We start from the raw sequence: 18,237 nt of genomic DNA, 5'->3' as shown, positions 1-18,237 counted from the left end.
ATATTGTTGATTTTTTCCTCTGTATTTTGGAAATTTCTAGACATTTGCAAAAAGAGAGAGAGTTGCATAAGGAACCCCTAGGCACCCGTCACTAGTGTTAACAATCATTAACACACAGCCAATCATATTTCATCTATATTCCCTGCCCCTGCCATGGTACTGGACCTTTTTGAAGCAAATCTCAACTATCATCCATAAATATTCCTGTATGTCTCTTAGAAATATAATGACTCTTCTTTTGAGGTGCCTGAGTGGCTCAGTCAGTTAAGCTCCAACTATTGATTTCAGCTCAGGTCATGATTTCATGGTTGTGGGGTCGAGCCCTGCATCTGGGTCCGCACTGATAGCACAGAGCCTGCTTGGGATTCTCTCTCTCCAACTCTCTCTGCCCATCGCCCCCCTCAAAATAAACAAACCTTAAAATAGAAAAAAAAAAAAAGAAATACAATGACTCTCCTTTCAAAATATAACAATTCCAATATCATGCTTATACCTTGATATTATCATAAATGTGGTGTCCAAAACTCCCTCCTATTCTTTCTAAGAGCATGACCCCCAACTTGTGAACTGTGGACAGGAGGAAGTGCATAAGCCGTGCAGTCAAGGTGGAGTCTCAAATGTTGTTTTCTGGCTGCAGTCAGCTTCTCTTCCAGGTCATTGTTGAAGCTGCCAGAATCTGAAGGTAGGGAACTCTGGAGAGCACTGGAGGAGGAGTCCCAGGAAGGAAGAGGGAGGAGAGTGGGGTGGTGCCCAAGCCTGAGGAGCCAGGAAGGCAGAAGCACCCAGAGAAGCCCCTTGCAAAGTCCTCACCCCTTCCTCATTCCAAACCTTGCCTCCACCTCCTTCACGGTGAAAGTTCTGATTCGATGCTAAAAGGCTCTGCCTTCTCCTTTCCTTCTCCTTCCTTACACACTTACAAAACAGGAAAGGAAGGACAGAGAAGATAACAGCAGGGAAATATATAAGTAAGGCCCGAAAACTGCCTACACATTTCCTCAGTCTAAACCAGTGGTCAGAGAACTTTTTCCGTATGGGACGAGATAGCAAACAGTTCAGACTTTGTTGTCTCAAGTACTCTGCCTTCAAAGAGCCAATGCAGCCATAGACAGACAATACATAAACAAAATGGCATGGCCGTGTTCTAATAAAACTTAATTTGCAAGGGCGCCTGGGTGGCTCAGTCAGTTCAGCAACTGACTTCGGCTCAGGTCATGATCTCACGGTTCGTGAGTTCTAGCCCCACATCGGGCTCTGCGCTGACAGCTCAGAGACTGGAGCCTGCTTTGGATTCTGTGTCTTTCTCTCACTCTGCCCCTCCCCCACTTGTGCTCCGTCTCTCTCAACAATAAATAAACATTAAAAAAATTTTTTTAACTTAATTTACAGAAACACAAGGCCAGGCTACATTTGTCCAGAAGGCTGAAGTTTGCCAACCTTTGGCCTAAACAGTACAACTATTTTTATTCCTGTCTATTCCTCCTATGGTTTTGATTATTAAACATTGCACTCTAGTCCCTGTTATCAACCCCATTTTCCAGATCAGAAGACTGACAGGGAGAGACTAATGGCCTTGCCTAGGATCAGAGGCACCACATGGTAGACCTTGAATTAAACCTAAGAAATCGGTCTTCAAAATCCTTTGGTTTTTTTCCACCCTTTTCTAGCTGGGTATGAATTTTAATATTGTCATAATCACATAAATCGCATAAAATATACAATTTTTCCATAACATTACAAGTATTTCAGTCTCGCATTCTTGTTAATTATAATTTATAATTGATGCGTAATTGTTCATCATCACGGTGATGAGTTTCACTGAAATATTTCATACATCTGTTTATCTTCTTTTGTTCAATTACTGTCTAAGATTAATTCCCAAGAGCAGCATCCCCAGGCATCTGCAGGGCCCTGGAGTGGCGTACCCGGGAGGGGGGCACTGGCCTGTGGCATTTGCCAGTTTCTATGGCGTCAGTACTCCCAGGGTGGTGGATTTTAAGCTACCAACATGACATCACTGAACAGAGCTCAGAAGAGATGCTACACTCAGCTCTTGCAAGAAGATACAAGCTGTTCCCAGCACCCCACTGACTTGATACAAATTCCCTTTCTACTTCCCAGTACCAAGTTATAAATGGAATTACAGGAAATGGGAGTTACCATTTGGAAATCGCCTGACATAATATCTTTTACCTTTTGCTTTCATTCTTCTATTAGGCACGAATTGTAACATAATTAAGTCCATCCATCTGTACCCTGCCCATTCTTGTATTTTATTGGTAGTGAACAAAAGAAAATACATCCTAGTTTCATTTATTCTACAAACATTTATTAAATGTTCAGTGTATGGCAGGCACGATTCCAAGTACTGGGGATACAGCCGTGACCAAAATAACATCTCTGCTCTCATGCAAATCCGCTGGGAAAACCCACAAATAAATAAGTAAATATGTAATGGAAGGTTTGGTGATGATAAGATCTATCACACACAAAGCAGAGGGAGGGGACAGAGAGGGATGGAAAAGAGGTGCTATTCAGAAGTGCCTCTGGGAAGGACTCTTGAACAAAGACTCAAATAAATGAAGGAGTGAGTCATGCTAATTTTTCTACAATTTGATTTATTTAAATTTAATTTATCAATTCAACTGGGATTCTTTGGGAAGAGTAACATGATATAAAAGGGATCCTAGTTTTGTTTTGTTTTTTTCCAATGTGTATGCAATCATCCCAATACCTTTCTTTCCTCCTTACTTTCAGAAGCTTTGTTGTAACGTTGAGTCTGTGTCTCAGTTCACTAATATGTCCTAATAACATGTATTTTTCTCACAGTCTACTCTATTTTAATTGCTACTTTTTGGCTCGTCCTTTTGAAAAAATTCAGCAATTCTTGCTGATTCTCCTTCTGTAGCATTTCTAAAGCACTCTTTCTGGTCTCAAAATGAAATTCCATCTTCCCCAAAACGCAGCCTACATCTTAACTATTTTTGTATCTATAACACCTTCCACGGAGCATAGCCAAGGTAGACTTCTAATACGCTTTTGTTAAATGACGAATGAATGAATTATAAAACTCACCTAGATGTTTTTGACTCTACTCAGGCCTGGGGGCACCTCACTCTTTTAAACAGGTCACAAGTGGCAGGGAGCTACTCACCCGCCCACATGCACACTTCCTCCTGTCATTCAGCTTCAGGATAAACATCACATTCTTTCTTTAGGGCTTCACCATAAACACAGCAGCTCTGTTAAACTGAGGAAGAGCACTATCTTCGAAAAGGTCAAGCCACTTCCATGAAAAAGGATATCGCTTGGATTTGAATTGTTTTATTGCCTTTATTTCACTCGTGTAAGATTGAAAATCTTAAGGGCCAGTCTTTAACGTGGTCAAACCATATGTTTTTCCAGTTCTGTGTTTATACCGTCTGTGCATCCATATTCCCACCAAAACCAAGAAGACCAGGGAGAGGGGGGCCAGCGCAATCCCCCAGGAGAATGTGGCAGCTGTAGGAAGAACAGAGTCACATGGTGGGTGGATGGAACATTCTCTCACTGCCAGGGCAGGACAGTGCAGGGCAGGTTTACGGAGAAGACAGGAAGTGGGGTTTGTCTTTTCTAATAATAGTGCACTGATTTTTTAGAAAGCATGTCCCTCACATCAGGTCAAGGATATTTGAGAATGATATCTGTGGCATTAGGGAAACAAGGAAGGTAGAACAAAAATCCAATAAAGAGAAACAGCAGAGAGTGGGGTGACGGGTCATGGATCCTTGTTCCGCCCGTTGAATAGTGTGCAATAAGATGGTATCTGTTTAGCGGCATCTGGGAGGCTTAGTCAGTGAAGCGTCCGACTTCGGCTCAGGTCATGAGCTCACAGTTTGTGAGTTCAAGCCCCCATGGGGGTCTGTGCTGACAGCTCAGAGCCTGGAGCCTGCTTCAGGTTCGGTGTCTCCCTCTCTCTCTTTCTCTCTCTGCCCCTTCCCCGCTCACCCGCTGTCTCTGTCTCTTAAAAATGAATGAACATTTAAAAAAAATAAAAAAAATTAAAAAAGATGGTATCTGTTTAGGCCTCAACCAGCCAACTATGACTTGGCCAGGGTACAGTCTGCCCCTTTCCAATGAGTGTGGCTGTCAGGAAGATTAAGTAAAGTAGCAAAGGAAGAGAAAACAAACTTCAAATAAAGGAGCCTTAGGTGTCAAGATTATTGCTTGGACCCAGCTATTTTACATTCTACTCCTTGGTATCCCTGTGTTATGAAAATAGAGAGAGTACAAATAAAAACATAACAAGTACACACAAGTACATAAGTGTTACTGGACTCGATGATGAAGCCAGAGCTCTACATTTTAAAGCTATTTATCACAGTCTGTCTAGGCCTCCAGGAATCAACACAATGTCACACCATTTCTCCAGATGATTCTTCTCTCTTAAAATCCCACAAGGTTTAGAAATGAGAAAAGCTTTAATTTTCCAAGCAGCCGCCCAGAGGCACCTCTCAATGCTGGTGACAGGCTTTCGGCCATGCCTGCTGCCATGAGGCATGGCCAATCCAGCACAGGACATGCAGGGAGCGGGCTCACATTACAGAAATGTTTAAAGGGTCCCAGCTTCAGGACCAGACAAACCATAGGTTCCTTTGGGTCACAGTCTGAACCCCAGAAGTGAACTCTGCTTTCCGTGGGACGCTTCCTTTCCAAATCTCTACAACTACTGACCCTTTCATGGAAATGATCTAGGACAATGGTTCTCAAACTTGAGTATGAAAGGAGTACCGCCCAACTGCAGTCTTTTGCCTTACCCTGGGAGAAGCTGGATAGATGTGGGGTGAGCCAAGGGTTTTGTGTTTCCAACTAGTGGCTTAAGACATCAGGGGTGTTGTCATGCTCTGCCCTGAGGCTTAACCAAATCCTCAGCTTTTCAATTACAAGTCTGTCTGCAGCTGCCTTCCCAGCAAACACAGAGAATGTGGAGCGATTTCTTTGATTGCTACAGACTGCCCAGAAGGCATAATGAGACAGTAGCTGGAGATCACTTCCGGCTTGTCGCCTCTTGACCTCTCTGGCTGCCAAGGGTCTCTGCACTACCTCTATTTCCCTTTCCCACTCAGTGCTTAAACACTGGGAAGAAATCAACTTGGTCAAAATGATAGCATGGGCTTTTCTTCTTTCTTAAAGGTCCATTAAATGGGCACTGGGTAGACTGGACTATAGTCTTGTGCTTTCTCTCCTCTCGACTGATGACTTTAACCCTGAAGCTGCCCTGAGCCCCACATATCTCCCAGCCCCCACCTCTCGGGAAGGGAGTCTCTCAATTTCGGGATAAAGAATGTCCCACCCTCCCGCTAGAGGCGTCAGGAAGAAACAGGTGGTCTTGCTGATCCAGGGCAGAACCAGATGAGGACACAAGGATTTTTTTTTAAGTTTATCACAGAACCACTTTGTCTTTTTTCCAAAAATCAGTTTGCTGCTTAAATTTTGATTTGAATATACTCCCCCAAAGCCAGCCTCCACCCGACAAAAAATAAATCAGAAAAAAATGAGAGATCTGCTTTCGGTGGCCTAAGCAATCACGTGGAAAGCCAGTAACATTGTCTAGCAGCCACAGAACATCAAACACGCTGCTTGATACATACCTTCTTTGACCGTGGTACGTAGCATCTGAGTACTCAGTGTGTTGCGCACAACGCATTTAAAATCCGTGTTCAAATCCTCTCTTATGACTGGATCAAAAATCAGTGGCACTTCAATGTAGTTCTCGTTATTTTCCGAGTATTCCCTGAGGGAGGAAATAATCACTCACACATGATGTATCAAATGCAAGTTCGTCTTTACAATGGAGACATCCAAACACTCTCAATGAGAAGGATCTATTGTGCTTAAATTGGTCTCAACTCATAAAGTCAAGGGCACTTGTCATTCATTATATTTGTTCCCTATCTGGGAGAATTTCTAAGCCTGTGCCTGAAGGTGAGAGTGACACTGAAGCTGTTGGGAGTGACACTAAAGATGTTGGTGCCTGTAACAGGACGCTTGTCACAAGGAGAACTTAACAGGAGCCAGTTTTGTTTGGATAATGGAGGAATCCATTTTTTAAGGCCATTGATGAACAAAGAGGCGGCAGTGGGAATAGAAATGTCTGGTTTGGGGAAACTTAACTGTAACACCAATAAATCATTTGCATATTGAGGAGGAGGGAGTTTCCAGGAATCCTGGCCTCCTTGGTGTTTCCTCCTCTCTGCTCCTTTGCCAGCTGTCATTCTGGAAACTCAAGTTGGGAGCAGAGAGCCGCAGATGGGCCAGGGAATGGCTCAAGTCAGCCATTTGTAGTGATGGTAATCTGAAGATGCTTCACTGCTACTGATGAGCATGAATAAAAACATCATGTATGTGGATCTACTAGGACTATCTTTTTTTTCTCCTTGGGAGAAAATAGGCTCCTTTAAGTGAGTGGACAGTGTGAGTAAGCCCACATGAGGCATGTTAGCAATGCCAAGCTTTTCTCAACAACGACTGTGCAAGCAAGCAGCTGTGCTAACCACATATAATTCTGACCTGCTAAACTGCATCCAGAAAGGTATTTTTTGATAGGTCTTTCAAAAAAAAAAAAAGATAAAAAATTGGCAATTGAAAGTTCAGGCTAATTCAGAGTACCAAAACTACAGTTTTAAAAATCTTTGATAATTGGGAACATTGAATGGTCTCCTTCCTCAAACAAATGGTTCACACTTACAGGGTCTGGCTGTTCTACTTTCAGAGTGAGAAAACATATTCCAAAGAGTAATTCTTATGAGAACAATTCTTCCTTTCTTTTAGTATTAACCTTCCTTAGTGCCTGCAGCAGTCCCCAGTTCCTTGAGAAACAAAGGAGGCCCTTGGATACTGGAACTAACCTTTAGTCTTTCGAGGAGTTTGTGAAAATGTTTGACACTCAGGTTGCTGAGTGCATAGTGGAAATGTATTAACTCCAAAGTTTTTTGGGTTCTTTTTTTTTTGAAAACTGCAAAAATCGACACACAAATGTTTTTGAAAACTGCAAAAATCGACACACAAACGAAACAGCTAGAAAATGCAACATCGATGCCAAGTCAGCAGCAACTCAGCTCCTAGAGAAAGTTTGATTCTCAAGAGCAATTGGTAATGCTTAGCAAAACTCAGTGTATAAAATCCTAAAACTCCAACAGTTTAGAAGCAAAAAAATTATTTTTAATGTAGAATGTGTGTCATTACGAATAGGTTCAGTATGACCTTCTCTAAAAGGAAGAGCAAAGCCCACATCAGTCCCCTAACAGCTATGCCTAGAAGATGCTTCTCAGCTGACAAAGATCTTCACAAACTTACTGGCGCTGCCCCTCGGTCACACGGCCTCCCTGGTACGCGCTTTCTATGCTGGTGGTGTTGGCCATCCACCACAGCATGGTGGTCGAATGTGTGCCAGCTCCCAGAAACACCTTACATGGGATTGTCAATCTTGACCCTGCATACAGCAAGACAGCACACATCATCCGTCAGAACCCAGCCAGGAAACAGGGGTCACACCAGTCCTTGCATCCATCAGCAAATCTGAGTGGTGGACCCTTCCCCATCTTCTCAAACACAGGCACAGGCCTGTCTGAACCCCAGCCTGACTTGAGTGTGGCTTTTGACCTTCATTGAGCCACCGGGACCCCTGAGCAGCTTTTCCTTCTGGAAAACAGGAGAAATGAGGCCCTCCTACACGGTCGATGCTGGCATCGAGTGGCATCCCGTTAGACATAGTGACGTTCAACAGTGAAGTGTGTGTGAGCCAGAGTGAAAAATGGAGACCTTGTCGGTCACTTTCCTCACCCCAGTCAACCAGCTGACTAGCTATTTCGGCAACAAGAGACTGTCTCTTGGGGCCAGTAGTGGCAGGATCAGCCTCACTTTACAAATGGACTCTTACGGAGGGGCGCCTGGGTGGCTCAGTCGATTAAGCATCTGACTTTGGCTCAGGTCATGATCTCCCAGTTCATGGGTTCAAGCCCCGCATCAGGCTCTGTGCTGACAGCTCACAGCCTGGAGCCTGCTTCGGATTCTGTGTCTCCCTCTCTCTCTGCCCCTCCCCTGCTTGTGCTCTCTCTCTCTCTCTCTCAAAAATAAATTAAAACATTACAAAAAAAAATTTTTTTAATGGACTCTTATGGAAAAAGCTTAGCGTCAGCCAAGTTTGGTAAAGTGAATGATTTAAAATATACTACAGGTGCTGGCTACATGAGGGAATCATGCTGTTAATCCTCTCATACAGTTAAGAACTGTCACCAGAATGTTCGGATTTTTACATGCAGATTTTTGTAGGTACGGTTTTCATGTAACAAAATAGACCTAATTTCAATCAATGCCACTTCTAACATCTCACAGAAGGAAATGTTCCCTCGTATCTGTTATTTCTGCCTCTCACGCTGGGGTCCTGGGGTCCCACCCAGGGGGGTCACAAGGGTCTGGGACACTGCGCTTAGGGACTGCAGGCACCCCTGTGGGTTACACGGTCCTTGCGGGCCTTACCCAGTGAAGCTAAGATGGTCTGGTGGGGGGAGATAATCACAGGAATTGTCTCCTCTTCTTTTTCTGAGAATGATAGGAGGAAAAAAAGATTCAATTAGGAAAGCCTTCATTTCCAGCTGAGAGTCAAGTTCCATTGTTTAGCTAATTAACAAAGTTCTCCTCTACAGTATGGCCAGCCATTGTAAGATTCGACCTTTGTCTAGCAAAGGAAACAGGCTCTCCACAAAAGTGAGCATCTCTGGCCAATGCCTTTCCCAGAAGAGATATTACTGGAAGAGGCCACACTTAAATACACATTCCACTAACAGATGTTCTTTGCTCTGTGATAAATAATTAACCATTCCCCTCCCTGGCTTCCTGCATAAACCCTTAATAGCAATGTTCACAATGTCCACAAGATAGGCTTTACCCCAACATCTATTTGCCCTAAAATATCTCCATCCTTTCCATTCCTGCCTCTGAAGAGTCACTTGAAAAAAATTTAAAAAGGCACAAGTATTTGGGAACCACCTGTTTATACTGTTAATCCCACACTGAGTGACAAAGAGCACAACCCAGCATTGGCTACTATGTCTTGCTCATTGAAGACGTAAACTCTTTTGGGAAACAGAGGTGGACTTCAACCCAACTTCCCAAGAGGAAGGTCTCCCAACCACTTGAAGAAACTGGGCACCTGAACTAGAGCAAAGAGTGTGACTGGGGGTGGGTGAAGGGCTGCCCATCTCCATAGCTGCTCACTCCATCCTTACGCCTTTCCTGGCAGAGTCTCTTGAAATCCTAACGTGAGTAAGCATTAGGCAGTCTCACAGCAGAAGACCAGATGGCTTCTTGACCATGACCAGGAGTCTCCTCCCAGCCCCCCAACAAACACACATAATCGCATGCCTGCTGCACAGATGCTGGCGCAACAGAGAGGGTGAGAAAAGAGCCTCAGGGGCTAGAAACCTCAGTGCTTCTCAAATTTGAAGGTACATCAGCATCCGTGGGCCGCATGTTAAACACAGATTGCTGTGCTCCCCCCACCACATCCCTGTTTCTAATTCAGTGGGTCTGGGGTGGAGATGAGAGTTTCCAAGTCTAGTGAGCATCCAAGTGCTGCTACTTCTGGCTGGCCCAGGACAACCCTTTGAGAACCTCTGAGAAACAGTGAGATCATAACACTGGGTAATATGAAGGTTGGTCGCCCCCTAGTGTTCATATGCAGTATCACATAAACTGGATAATTAGGAACCCCTTCAAAATCCTGGGAAGTTTCCATGATTCCCTGTGGGGGAACAAGTTGTTGGTATGAATGAATCCTCATAAGACAGTAAAATAGCCTAGAGATTTCAGTTCATGACACGATTTTCTCTGTAGTAAAACTGAATCTCTGGATTCCCTGTGACAAAAAAAAATGTCTTCTCCCTTCAATGACTAATTATTTAACGTTAATGTATTTTCAAAGCCCTCCAAAATGCCTTAAAAGACTCCAACTGTGTACTTGTTCAGTATACAACATAAAGAAAAGCAGCATACTCTTCAGGGCAGAGTCCAGGACTTAAACACTTTTATGTTCCTTGCACCAAGCTTGATGTCCAGCATGTAGGAGGTATGCAATAAATGTTGAACAATTTTAAATACTAATCAACACTGTTAACAACATTACTTTCAAACTCATTTAAACCAAAGAGAGCACTCACTATTTGAAATTCTAGTTTCAAGGGCCACGCGCCTTGGGGAAGACAAAAAAAAAAAAAAAAAAGGGCATTTTCCACTGGATATGCCAATGTACAGCCTTCTAACTGAAAAGTCCAATAAAATTCTAGTATCCAAGAATTATACATAAAGTTATGGCAGCCATGTTCTGATCGCTGGCCCTGGAGCACAAGCCTTCCAAAAGGGGTTTTCCAAAGAGACCTTCCAAGTGAATCACTGTTTGGCCCCATCTGCTGGTGTGTTTTAGCCTCACACTTGGAACCCTATCAACTACCCAGGGATTCAGCTTTCCTCATGAAAACACCCTGCTTTCTATCTTTCAAAGGTTCACACATGTCTTATTAGACTGATGCTTTAGGAGAATTGATAGGTCTGTCTTCCTTTCCTGCCAAAGACATTCAAGGAATTCCACGGGGAACCCTAATTTGTTCTTTAAATGCTTGCTATTGACAGGGTGGAAAAGTACCTCAATGGCAAGTACTCACTGTTGACACGTAGTTCAATATTCCTAGTCACGTTGTACTGCATGCCTTCGTGGGCGAATGTCATGGCACAGCTGTAATAACCCGCATCCTCCACAGACACATTATGTATGAGTAAGCGAGAGGTTCCCCTCACACTTAGAAACTTCTCATTGTCTTGATCCAAAAGGACAGAATCCTTAGGGGAAAATATTTTTCAAAGTTATACTATGTACTAATTTATATCTCAAAAGCTATATGAATAGTATCAGTATTAACAATTGATGTTGAATATGCAATCCAACAATTGCCCTGGTATTTACTTTACAAATGTACTTTAGGCATACTATTAACTGTACTTCTTAGCAGAGGGAATTTGTTAACATAGAAAACATAGTTGTAGGGTGCCTGGGTGGTTCAGTTGTTAAGTATCTGACTTCAGCTCAGGTCATGATCTCAGTTAGTGAATTCCAGTCCCACATCGGTGGCCTCAAGCCCCATTTCTCTCTCTCTCTCTCTCTTATCCTCTGCCCCTCATGGGAATCTCTTTCTCTCTCTCCTTCTCTGCCTCTGCCCCTCAATCACTTGTGACTTGAAAAGTAATATTCAGAAGAAATGATATTGCAGTAATTACTTTAAAGATTGTTTCAATTTTAGGAGTCAGTAAAGATGGGAGAAAATTTGTGAAAAAAAGAAAAACTAAATGTGAGAAATGAGAGCACACTTCCTATATGGGTGAGAGATTCTGTGGGTCTTACACAACAGAATCCTCAAGAGCAAGGCCTCCAGTAACAGAAAAAAAAAACTGAATTTGATTCAAAAAAACATCCTAATGAGCACACAGTGTTCTCAGGAACCTATCTTTCAAAACCATGATGATCGAAACCTTGCAATAGTCAAACATAACCTTGAGCTGTTTCAGACTCTTGCTCTGAATGGTAGCAGAGACATAACTGGAAAGGTTTGTCAGCTAATGGCTCATAAAGTATTATTTTACAATCTATCTAACCAAAAAGAGATTTTATTGTTCCTAACAGGAGGAGCCAAACATGAAAAAGCCAAACAGGGCTCAGTACCCCCATTCCTCCAAGGCCTCTAAGCCCCCAGGGGTCCCCTGCATGGCAGTGGTATGCGGAGCCTGGCCTCCTGGGCTGGACTTCTGGCTGCACCATCTACCAGCTGCGTGACCTTGGACAAGTGCCTTACACTTCTGTATCTCCATTTCTTAATCCGTAAAATGGAGATATTAACAGTCCCTACTTTGTTAGTTTATGCCAGGGAATCCAGAATAGACTTCTACCCAGTTCAGACTAAGTAACGATTAGCATTGATATCCTATACATATCTTGTAGCTATAATACCAGTCAACTGGTTGACCTAGCCTCGATTACAGAATTAATTTGTATCAAATTGTATTTTTTGTATTTTTTTAATGTTGATTTATTTTGAGAGAGAGAGACAGAGTGCAAGCAGGGAAGGGGCAGAGAGAGAGGGACAGAGAATCCCAAGCAGGCTCCGCACTGCTGGTGCAGAGCCAGACACGGGGCTCAATCCCACACCCTGCGAGATCGTGACAGAGCCAAAATCAAGAGTTGGATGCTTAACCGACTGATCCACCCAGGTGGCCCTATATCAAATTTTAAACAAATTACAACTTTTCAGCATCAGTCTATGGTCTGTCTATATCAGGGATCAGCAAATTTTCCTGTAAAGGACCAGATAGCAAATATTTCAGGCCTACATTCCACATGGCCTCTGTCCTCTGGTAAGTTTGAAGAGCTATTCAGCTCTGCCCTTGGAGTATGAGACCACAGACACAGAAAGTATGGCCATGTCCCAGTAAAACTCTATTTATTGACACTGAAATTTGAATTCTATGTCATTTTCATATACCATGAAATACTAGTCTTATTTTTTTAACCATTTAAGAAAGTGAAAACTGGGGGCGCCTCGGTGGCTCAGTCAGTTGAGTGTCCAAATCTTGATTTCAGCTCAGGTCATGATCCCAGGGTCGTGGGATTGAGTTCCACATCAGGCTCCATGCTGAGCATGCTTAAGATTCCCTCTCTCGCTCCCTCTGCCTCTCTCCCTGCTCTCTCTCTCTTTCAAATAAAAGAAGAAAGAAACAAAGAAAGTAAAAACTATCCCGAGCAAATAAAAACAGGTGGCCACTCAATTTGGCCACTGGTTATAGCTATCATTTGCCCACACCTGGTCTACACAAGTGATCTGATGATAGTATTTATTCAATCAGGCAAGAAAACAAATTGTCTATATTTACTCCTTTAACACAAAAGTTAATTATCGTGTGCTTTAAAAAAGCTTCATTAATATGTGTACACAGTTGTTAAATAAACAATGGGTTTTTTCCCATTGCTATAGACAAATGACAGTAAAAAGCTATTCTCTTCAACTGCCACTTACTCTGCATTCATTTTACATTCTGTCTTCTGAAATTTCTACTCTGAGGACCCTTGCCCCAGCCACATAAAGATGAACAGAACATATTAATCATTGCCCTTTTTAAACTAACTAGTTGAAAAAAAATCAGAAATATAAAAGTGAATGTGTTATCTTCAGAATGGGTATTTTATATCCTTCCTGTAGTTGGTAAGACACATTTTAATTAAATGGCAATTTAAAAAAAAATTTTTTTTAAATGGCAATTTTTAAAGATGTACCTTGTACCACTGAATCTTCATGTCCATTTTGTTACGGATGAATTCACTCAGCTCAGGGCAAACTAAGGACCCAGAGGTTGACAACGTAAGAATTTGCGGGTATGATATGAAAGGCAGGGAAGCTTCTGTCTTCTCAAAAACCCTGAGCTCAGTGGACATTTCATCACAGTAAGACGTGTTTCTGATATAAAAGAGAAAAAGGGATAATAAATGACAAGGAAAAATAACAGTAAAGCTAAATGACATTAAGAATAATTTGGGGCGCCTGGGTGGCTCAGTTGTTGAGTGTCCGACTTCAGCTCAGGTCATGATCTCATGGTTCATGAGTTTGAGCCCCACAGTGGTCTCTGTGCTGACAGCTGGGAGCCTGAAGCCTGCTTCGGATTCTATGTCTCCCTCTCTCTGCCCATGCCCCACTTGTGCTCTGTCTCTCCCTCAAAAATAAAATAAAACATTTAAAAAAAAAAAAAAAAACAAATTTCCCCAAACCCATTAAAATCTGTGTTCTGCAGTTTCTTGATTAGTATCACAATGCTTCTCTTCCTGATCTTTTTGAGTCCTTGAGAGACAAAACAACAAAAAAGTACCACATCATAACTATTGTAAAAAAAAATGATGACGTGGTCTGCATTTTTCCCAAAGGACCCTCTGCAAGCCTGATTTCAACCCCATTGAGGGTCACTAAGAGATCCCCAAATACCCTTCAAACAGGCCTGAACCTTTCCGGGTTCTAGGGGGGTCCCTGAGCACAGCCCCAACACAATTCAACTTCCTAGTGCAGAAGGCCATATCCAAAAAGAGAGATTGTTTGCAAAAAGCCACCATTTACCTAGAATAAAGTTCCCTTTACTTCTCTTGGGAATCATCTGTGAGCGTAAGTCGAATTTCAGAAAACTGCCGAGAACTTTGTGTAAGATCTATAAAATATTTTTGCAATACTGCATGGGGAAATGAACTTGGCAAGTTTGTTTTGTTTTTAATTTGGGTGGTTTTTGTGTGTGTGTGTGTGCGTGTGTGTGTGTGTGTGTGTGTGTGTGTGTGTGTGTGTGTGTATGTGTGTGTGTGTGTTCTTTTGGTTTTGTTTGTTTGTTTTTTGGTTGGCCTAACTCTAATCTCAATATCATAATTCTATCCAGACCCTAGAGCTGGGGAAATGGCAGAGGCAAAACATTGATAGAAACATAGGAAAAAATAGAAAAACATGAAAATACAATGGCCTCAGCTAAGCCCCTGGCTATCTAAGAAACAACACCAACAGAGACCATGAAAATGTGTGCTGTATAAGGAAGAGGCGGGGGAGGGAACCTGTACAGCAGAAGAAAAAACAATCTATATCTGAAGAATGAACAAAATGTAAAAAATGTATGTGAAAGAAGTAAGTGTAAAATCTTGCTACCTGAGGGGCGCCTAGGTGGCTCAGTCGGTTAAGCGTCCAACTTCAGCTCAGGTCACGATCTCGCGGTCCGCGAGTTCGAGCCCTGCGTCAGGCTCTGGGCTGATGGCTCAGAGCCTGGAGCCTGCTTCTGATTCTGTGTCTCCCTCTCTCTCTGCCCCTCCCCCGTTTATGCTGTGTCTCTCTCTGTCTTAAAAATAAATAAACGTTAAAAAAAAAAATAAAATCTTGCTACCTGAAAGTAAAAAGAATTAATTCAAATATATACAGCCAATATCTGTATTATATTTCATGTCTGGTTTAAAAAAGGAAAAGAATGAACAAACATTTTAGGCACAAAGAAATTCAGGAAGTTAACTCTCATCTTGAAAAATATATAATCTCATTGTAAGAAATGTAAATGAGGAGGGGCACCTGGGTGGCTCAGTCCGTTGAGCAACTGACTTGAGCTCAGGTCACGATCTCATGGTCTGTGAGTTCAAGCCCTGCGTCGGGCTCTGTGCTGACAGCTCAAAGCCTGGAGCCTGCTTCAGATTCTGTGTCTCCCTCTCTCTCTGCTCCTCCCCTGCTCCCACGTTCTCTCTCTCTCAAAAATAAATAAACATTAAAAAAATTTTTTTGAATAAGAAAAAAGAAATGTAAACGAGGACAAGTCTAAAGAAGAGTGTACACCTGAAAAGAGTCATCCCGGCACCTGGAGGAGATACATGCCAGGCCCTGTGTTGGGTGCTCTCTATATATTATCTATTCTCCAACCTTATGAGGCAGAAATTATTATTATATCATTTTTAGATGAGGAAAATTAGGTATACAGAAATTAAGTAATTTCCTAAGGCTGTACAACAACTAAGAGGTCAAACCAAGGTTAGAAGCCTGGTAAGGCTTTGGGAAAACCCATAAATTAGGGCAGGATCTGTGGAAACCAAACTTACTACGCATATTGAGAGTTACAAACCTGTTCACATTTTTGATCTGGTAATTCCCCTTGGGCAAGACACTCCGTGAAAATGACGCAAAAGAAAGATGGGTGTGGAATGATTTGATCAACACTCACATTCTCCACGTGGTGTTACATCCCCACAGCAAAGGGGTGGTGGTCATTAGTGTTGTTCACCAAATGTGTCCAATTCCCCCATCCTGAGCATACAGTGGAATTAACATGTCATGGCCCCACTGTGGGTGGGTGCAGTTATGTGACTCTTTCTAGTCAATGAGATATACGTGTGTCACTTCTACACCAAAGTTTTTTTTTTTTTTTATGTTTATTTATTTTTGAGAGAGACAGGACAGAGCACAAGTTGGGAAGGGGCAGAGAAAGAGTTTGAGACACAGAATCCAAAGCAGGCTCCAGGCTCTGAGCTGCCCAATGTGGGGCTCGAACTCATAAACCACGAGATCATGACCTGAGTCAAAGTTGGACGCCAACCGAGCCACCCAGGTGTCCTTGCACCAAAGTTTTAATAGCAATCTCCTTCTGGTATGGCAGCCAACATTTGAGATAGTGACTGCCCCCTCAGTCTGGGTTCTCAATTGTCTCTGAACCCAACATGGGTTTGTTGGCTTGTTACATGTGTGATAAATAAGCATTTGTGGTTTTAAGCCACTGACTTGCCCACTCTGGTTGACAAAAAGGTCTTGGGTTCTGGATCAGAAGATTATAAAAATCACAGGAACAGGGCTGTTTCATGACCTGTGACTATAAATCCAAAGGGTATTATGGCAACTGCCGGTGATTCTCAATCCATTGGGAACCCAATCTTAGAGCTGGAAGAGAGTTCTAGACATCAGCCAGGTAGACTCTCTCACATGCTACGAAACTTTGACCCACACTGAAATTTCTACCGCCCCTCTCAATCTCAGATCTTTTTTCTTTTTTTAATTTTTTTTTTAACGTTTATTTATTTTTGAGACAGAGAGAGACAGAGCATGAACAGGGGAGGGGCAGAGAGAGAGAGGGAGACACAGAATCAGAAGCAGGCTCCAGGTTCTAAGCCATCAGCCCAGAGCCCGACGCGGGGCTCGAACTCATGGATCGTGAGATCGTGACCTGAGGTGAAGTTGGACGCTCAACCGACTGAGCCACCCAGGCGCCCCTCAGATCTTTTTTTCTACAAGAATAGAAAATAAAATGAGTATGAGGTATAATTTTTTAAAACAACCATAAAAACAAACTTTAAAAGACAAACATCACTCAGCTGACATCTCCCTGATTTTTGCATAGTATCACTACAAGAGTCAATAAGCATTGCCTTCAGGAAAGAAAAGGCACTTTCGTGTATATATTGACCATCTTCTACGGTGCTCCCTATAACTAGGTGCTTCACATGCTGTGATTTCATAGAACTCTCCCAACAACTCTCTTTACAGAGGAGAAAACTGAAACCCATAAATGCCAAGTAATAAGACCAACATCCTACCAGCTAGAAAATGAGAAAGCTAGGATTCACACCCATACTATTCTAACCCAATTCCGTTCTTTTTCTTGCACTGTTAAGTTTTCCTAATAGTGCTCCTTAGGAAAACATTAGAATTCTTTTACACTAAAAGGAAAGAAAAACCATGCATTGATAGCTATTGTAAAATCAAGCATCCACATTTCCCTGCTATGGAAGTAAGAGATTGTCTATTTCCTAGGCAGGATTCATTGACAGGATGATTCATTGACACACTGGACTATGACTCAGCCACAAAAAAAGAATGTAATCTTGCCATTTGCAACAACATAGATGGATCTGGATGGCATGATGCTAAGTGAGATAAATCAGACAGAGGAAGATAGATACCATATAATTTCACTCATAAGTGGAATTTAAGAAACAAATGAACAACAACAACAAAAGAAACAAGACTCTTAAACACAGAGAACAAACTGGTGATTGTCAGAGGGGAGGTAGGTGGGGGAATGGATGAAATAGGTGAAGGTGATTAAAAGTACACTTATAGTGCTGAGCACTGAGAAATGTACAGAACTGCTGAATATTCTACACCTGAAACTAATATAACACTGCATTTTAATTATTTTTCCATTTTTAAAGGAAATTAAAAATAAGACAACAAAAAACTTTGAAAATTAAAACTAGGCAAAGGACTTGAACAGACATTTGGCCAATAAAGGACATGGGTATATGCTTAGCATAACTAATCATTAGGGAAATGCAAATCGAAAGCCCAATAATATAACACTTCACACCCAGTAGGATGGCTATTATTCCTCTCCAAAACAAACAAACAAACAAACAAACCCCAGAAAATAATAAGTGCTAGTGAAGATGAGGAGAAACTGGAAGCCGTGTACATTGCTGGTGGGAATGTAAAATGGAGGAGGCACTGTGGCAAACAATGTGATGGTTTCTCAAAAAATTATTAAACATAGAATTACCATATGATCCACCAATTCTCTCCTGGGTATATACCCAAAAGAATTCAAAGCAGGGACTCCAACAGATTTTTTTTTTTTTTTTTTGAGACAGAGAGAGCATGAGCAGGGGAGGGG

The 18,237-nt window shown here is 42.2% G+C and overlaps 1 protein-coding gene across 2 annotated transcripts in view; it reads right to left on the bottom strand.

The window, feature by feature from the left end:
• Positions 1-2,705: 2,705 nt before the first annotated feature.
• IL1R2 (interleukin 1 receptor type 2) overlaps positions 2,706-18,237 on the bottom strand; it is a 35,054-nt gene continuing 19,522 nt past the window's right edge. For both annotated transcript variants that reach the window (XM_040454082.1, XM_040454081.1), the window contains exons 4-9: positions 13,352-13,532; positions 10,695-10,869; positions 8,515-8,577; positions 7,333-7,468; positions 5,628-5,770; positions 2,706-3,498 (exon numbers count right to left, since the gene is read on the bottom strand). In XM_040454082.1, the coding sequence (XP_040310016.1) occupies positions 3,359-3,498; positions 5,628-5,770; positions 7,333-7,468; positions 8,515-8,577; positions 10,695-10,869; positions 13,352-13,532 (838 nt within the window). In that variant the 3' untranslated portion in view covers positions 2,706-3,358. The remainder of the gene's footprint in view (positions 3,499-5,627; positions 5,771-7,332; positions 7,469-8,514; positions 8,578-10,694; positions 10,870-13,351; positions 13,533-18,237) is intronic.

This window comes from Herpailurus yagouaroundi, unplaced genomic scaffold (assembly GCF_014898765.1).
Source record: "Herpailurus yagouaroundi ecotype Mexico unplaced genomic scaffold, PumYag 210, whole genome shotgun sequence".
Classification (NCBI taxonomy): Eukaryota; Metazoa; Chordata; class Mammalia; order Carnivora; family Felidae; genus Herpailurus; species Herpailurus yagouaroundi.
This window is presented reverse-complemented; position numbering and strand designations above follow the sequence as displayed.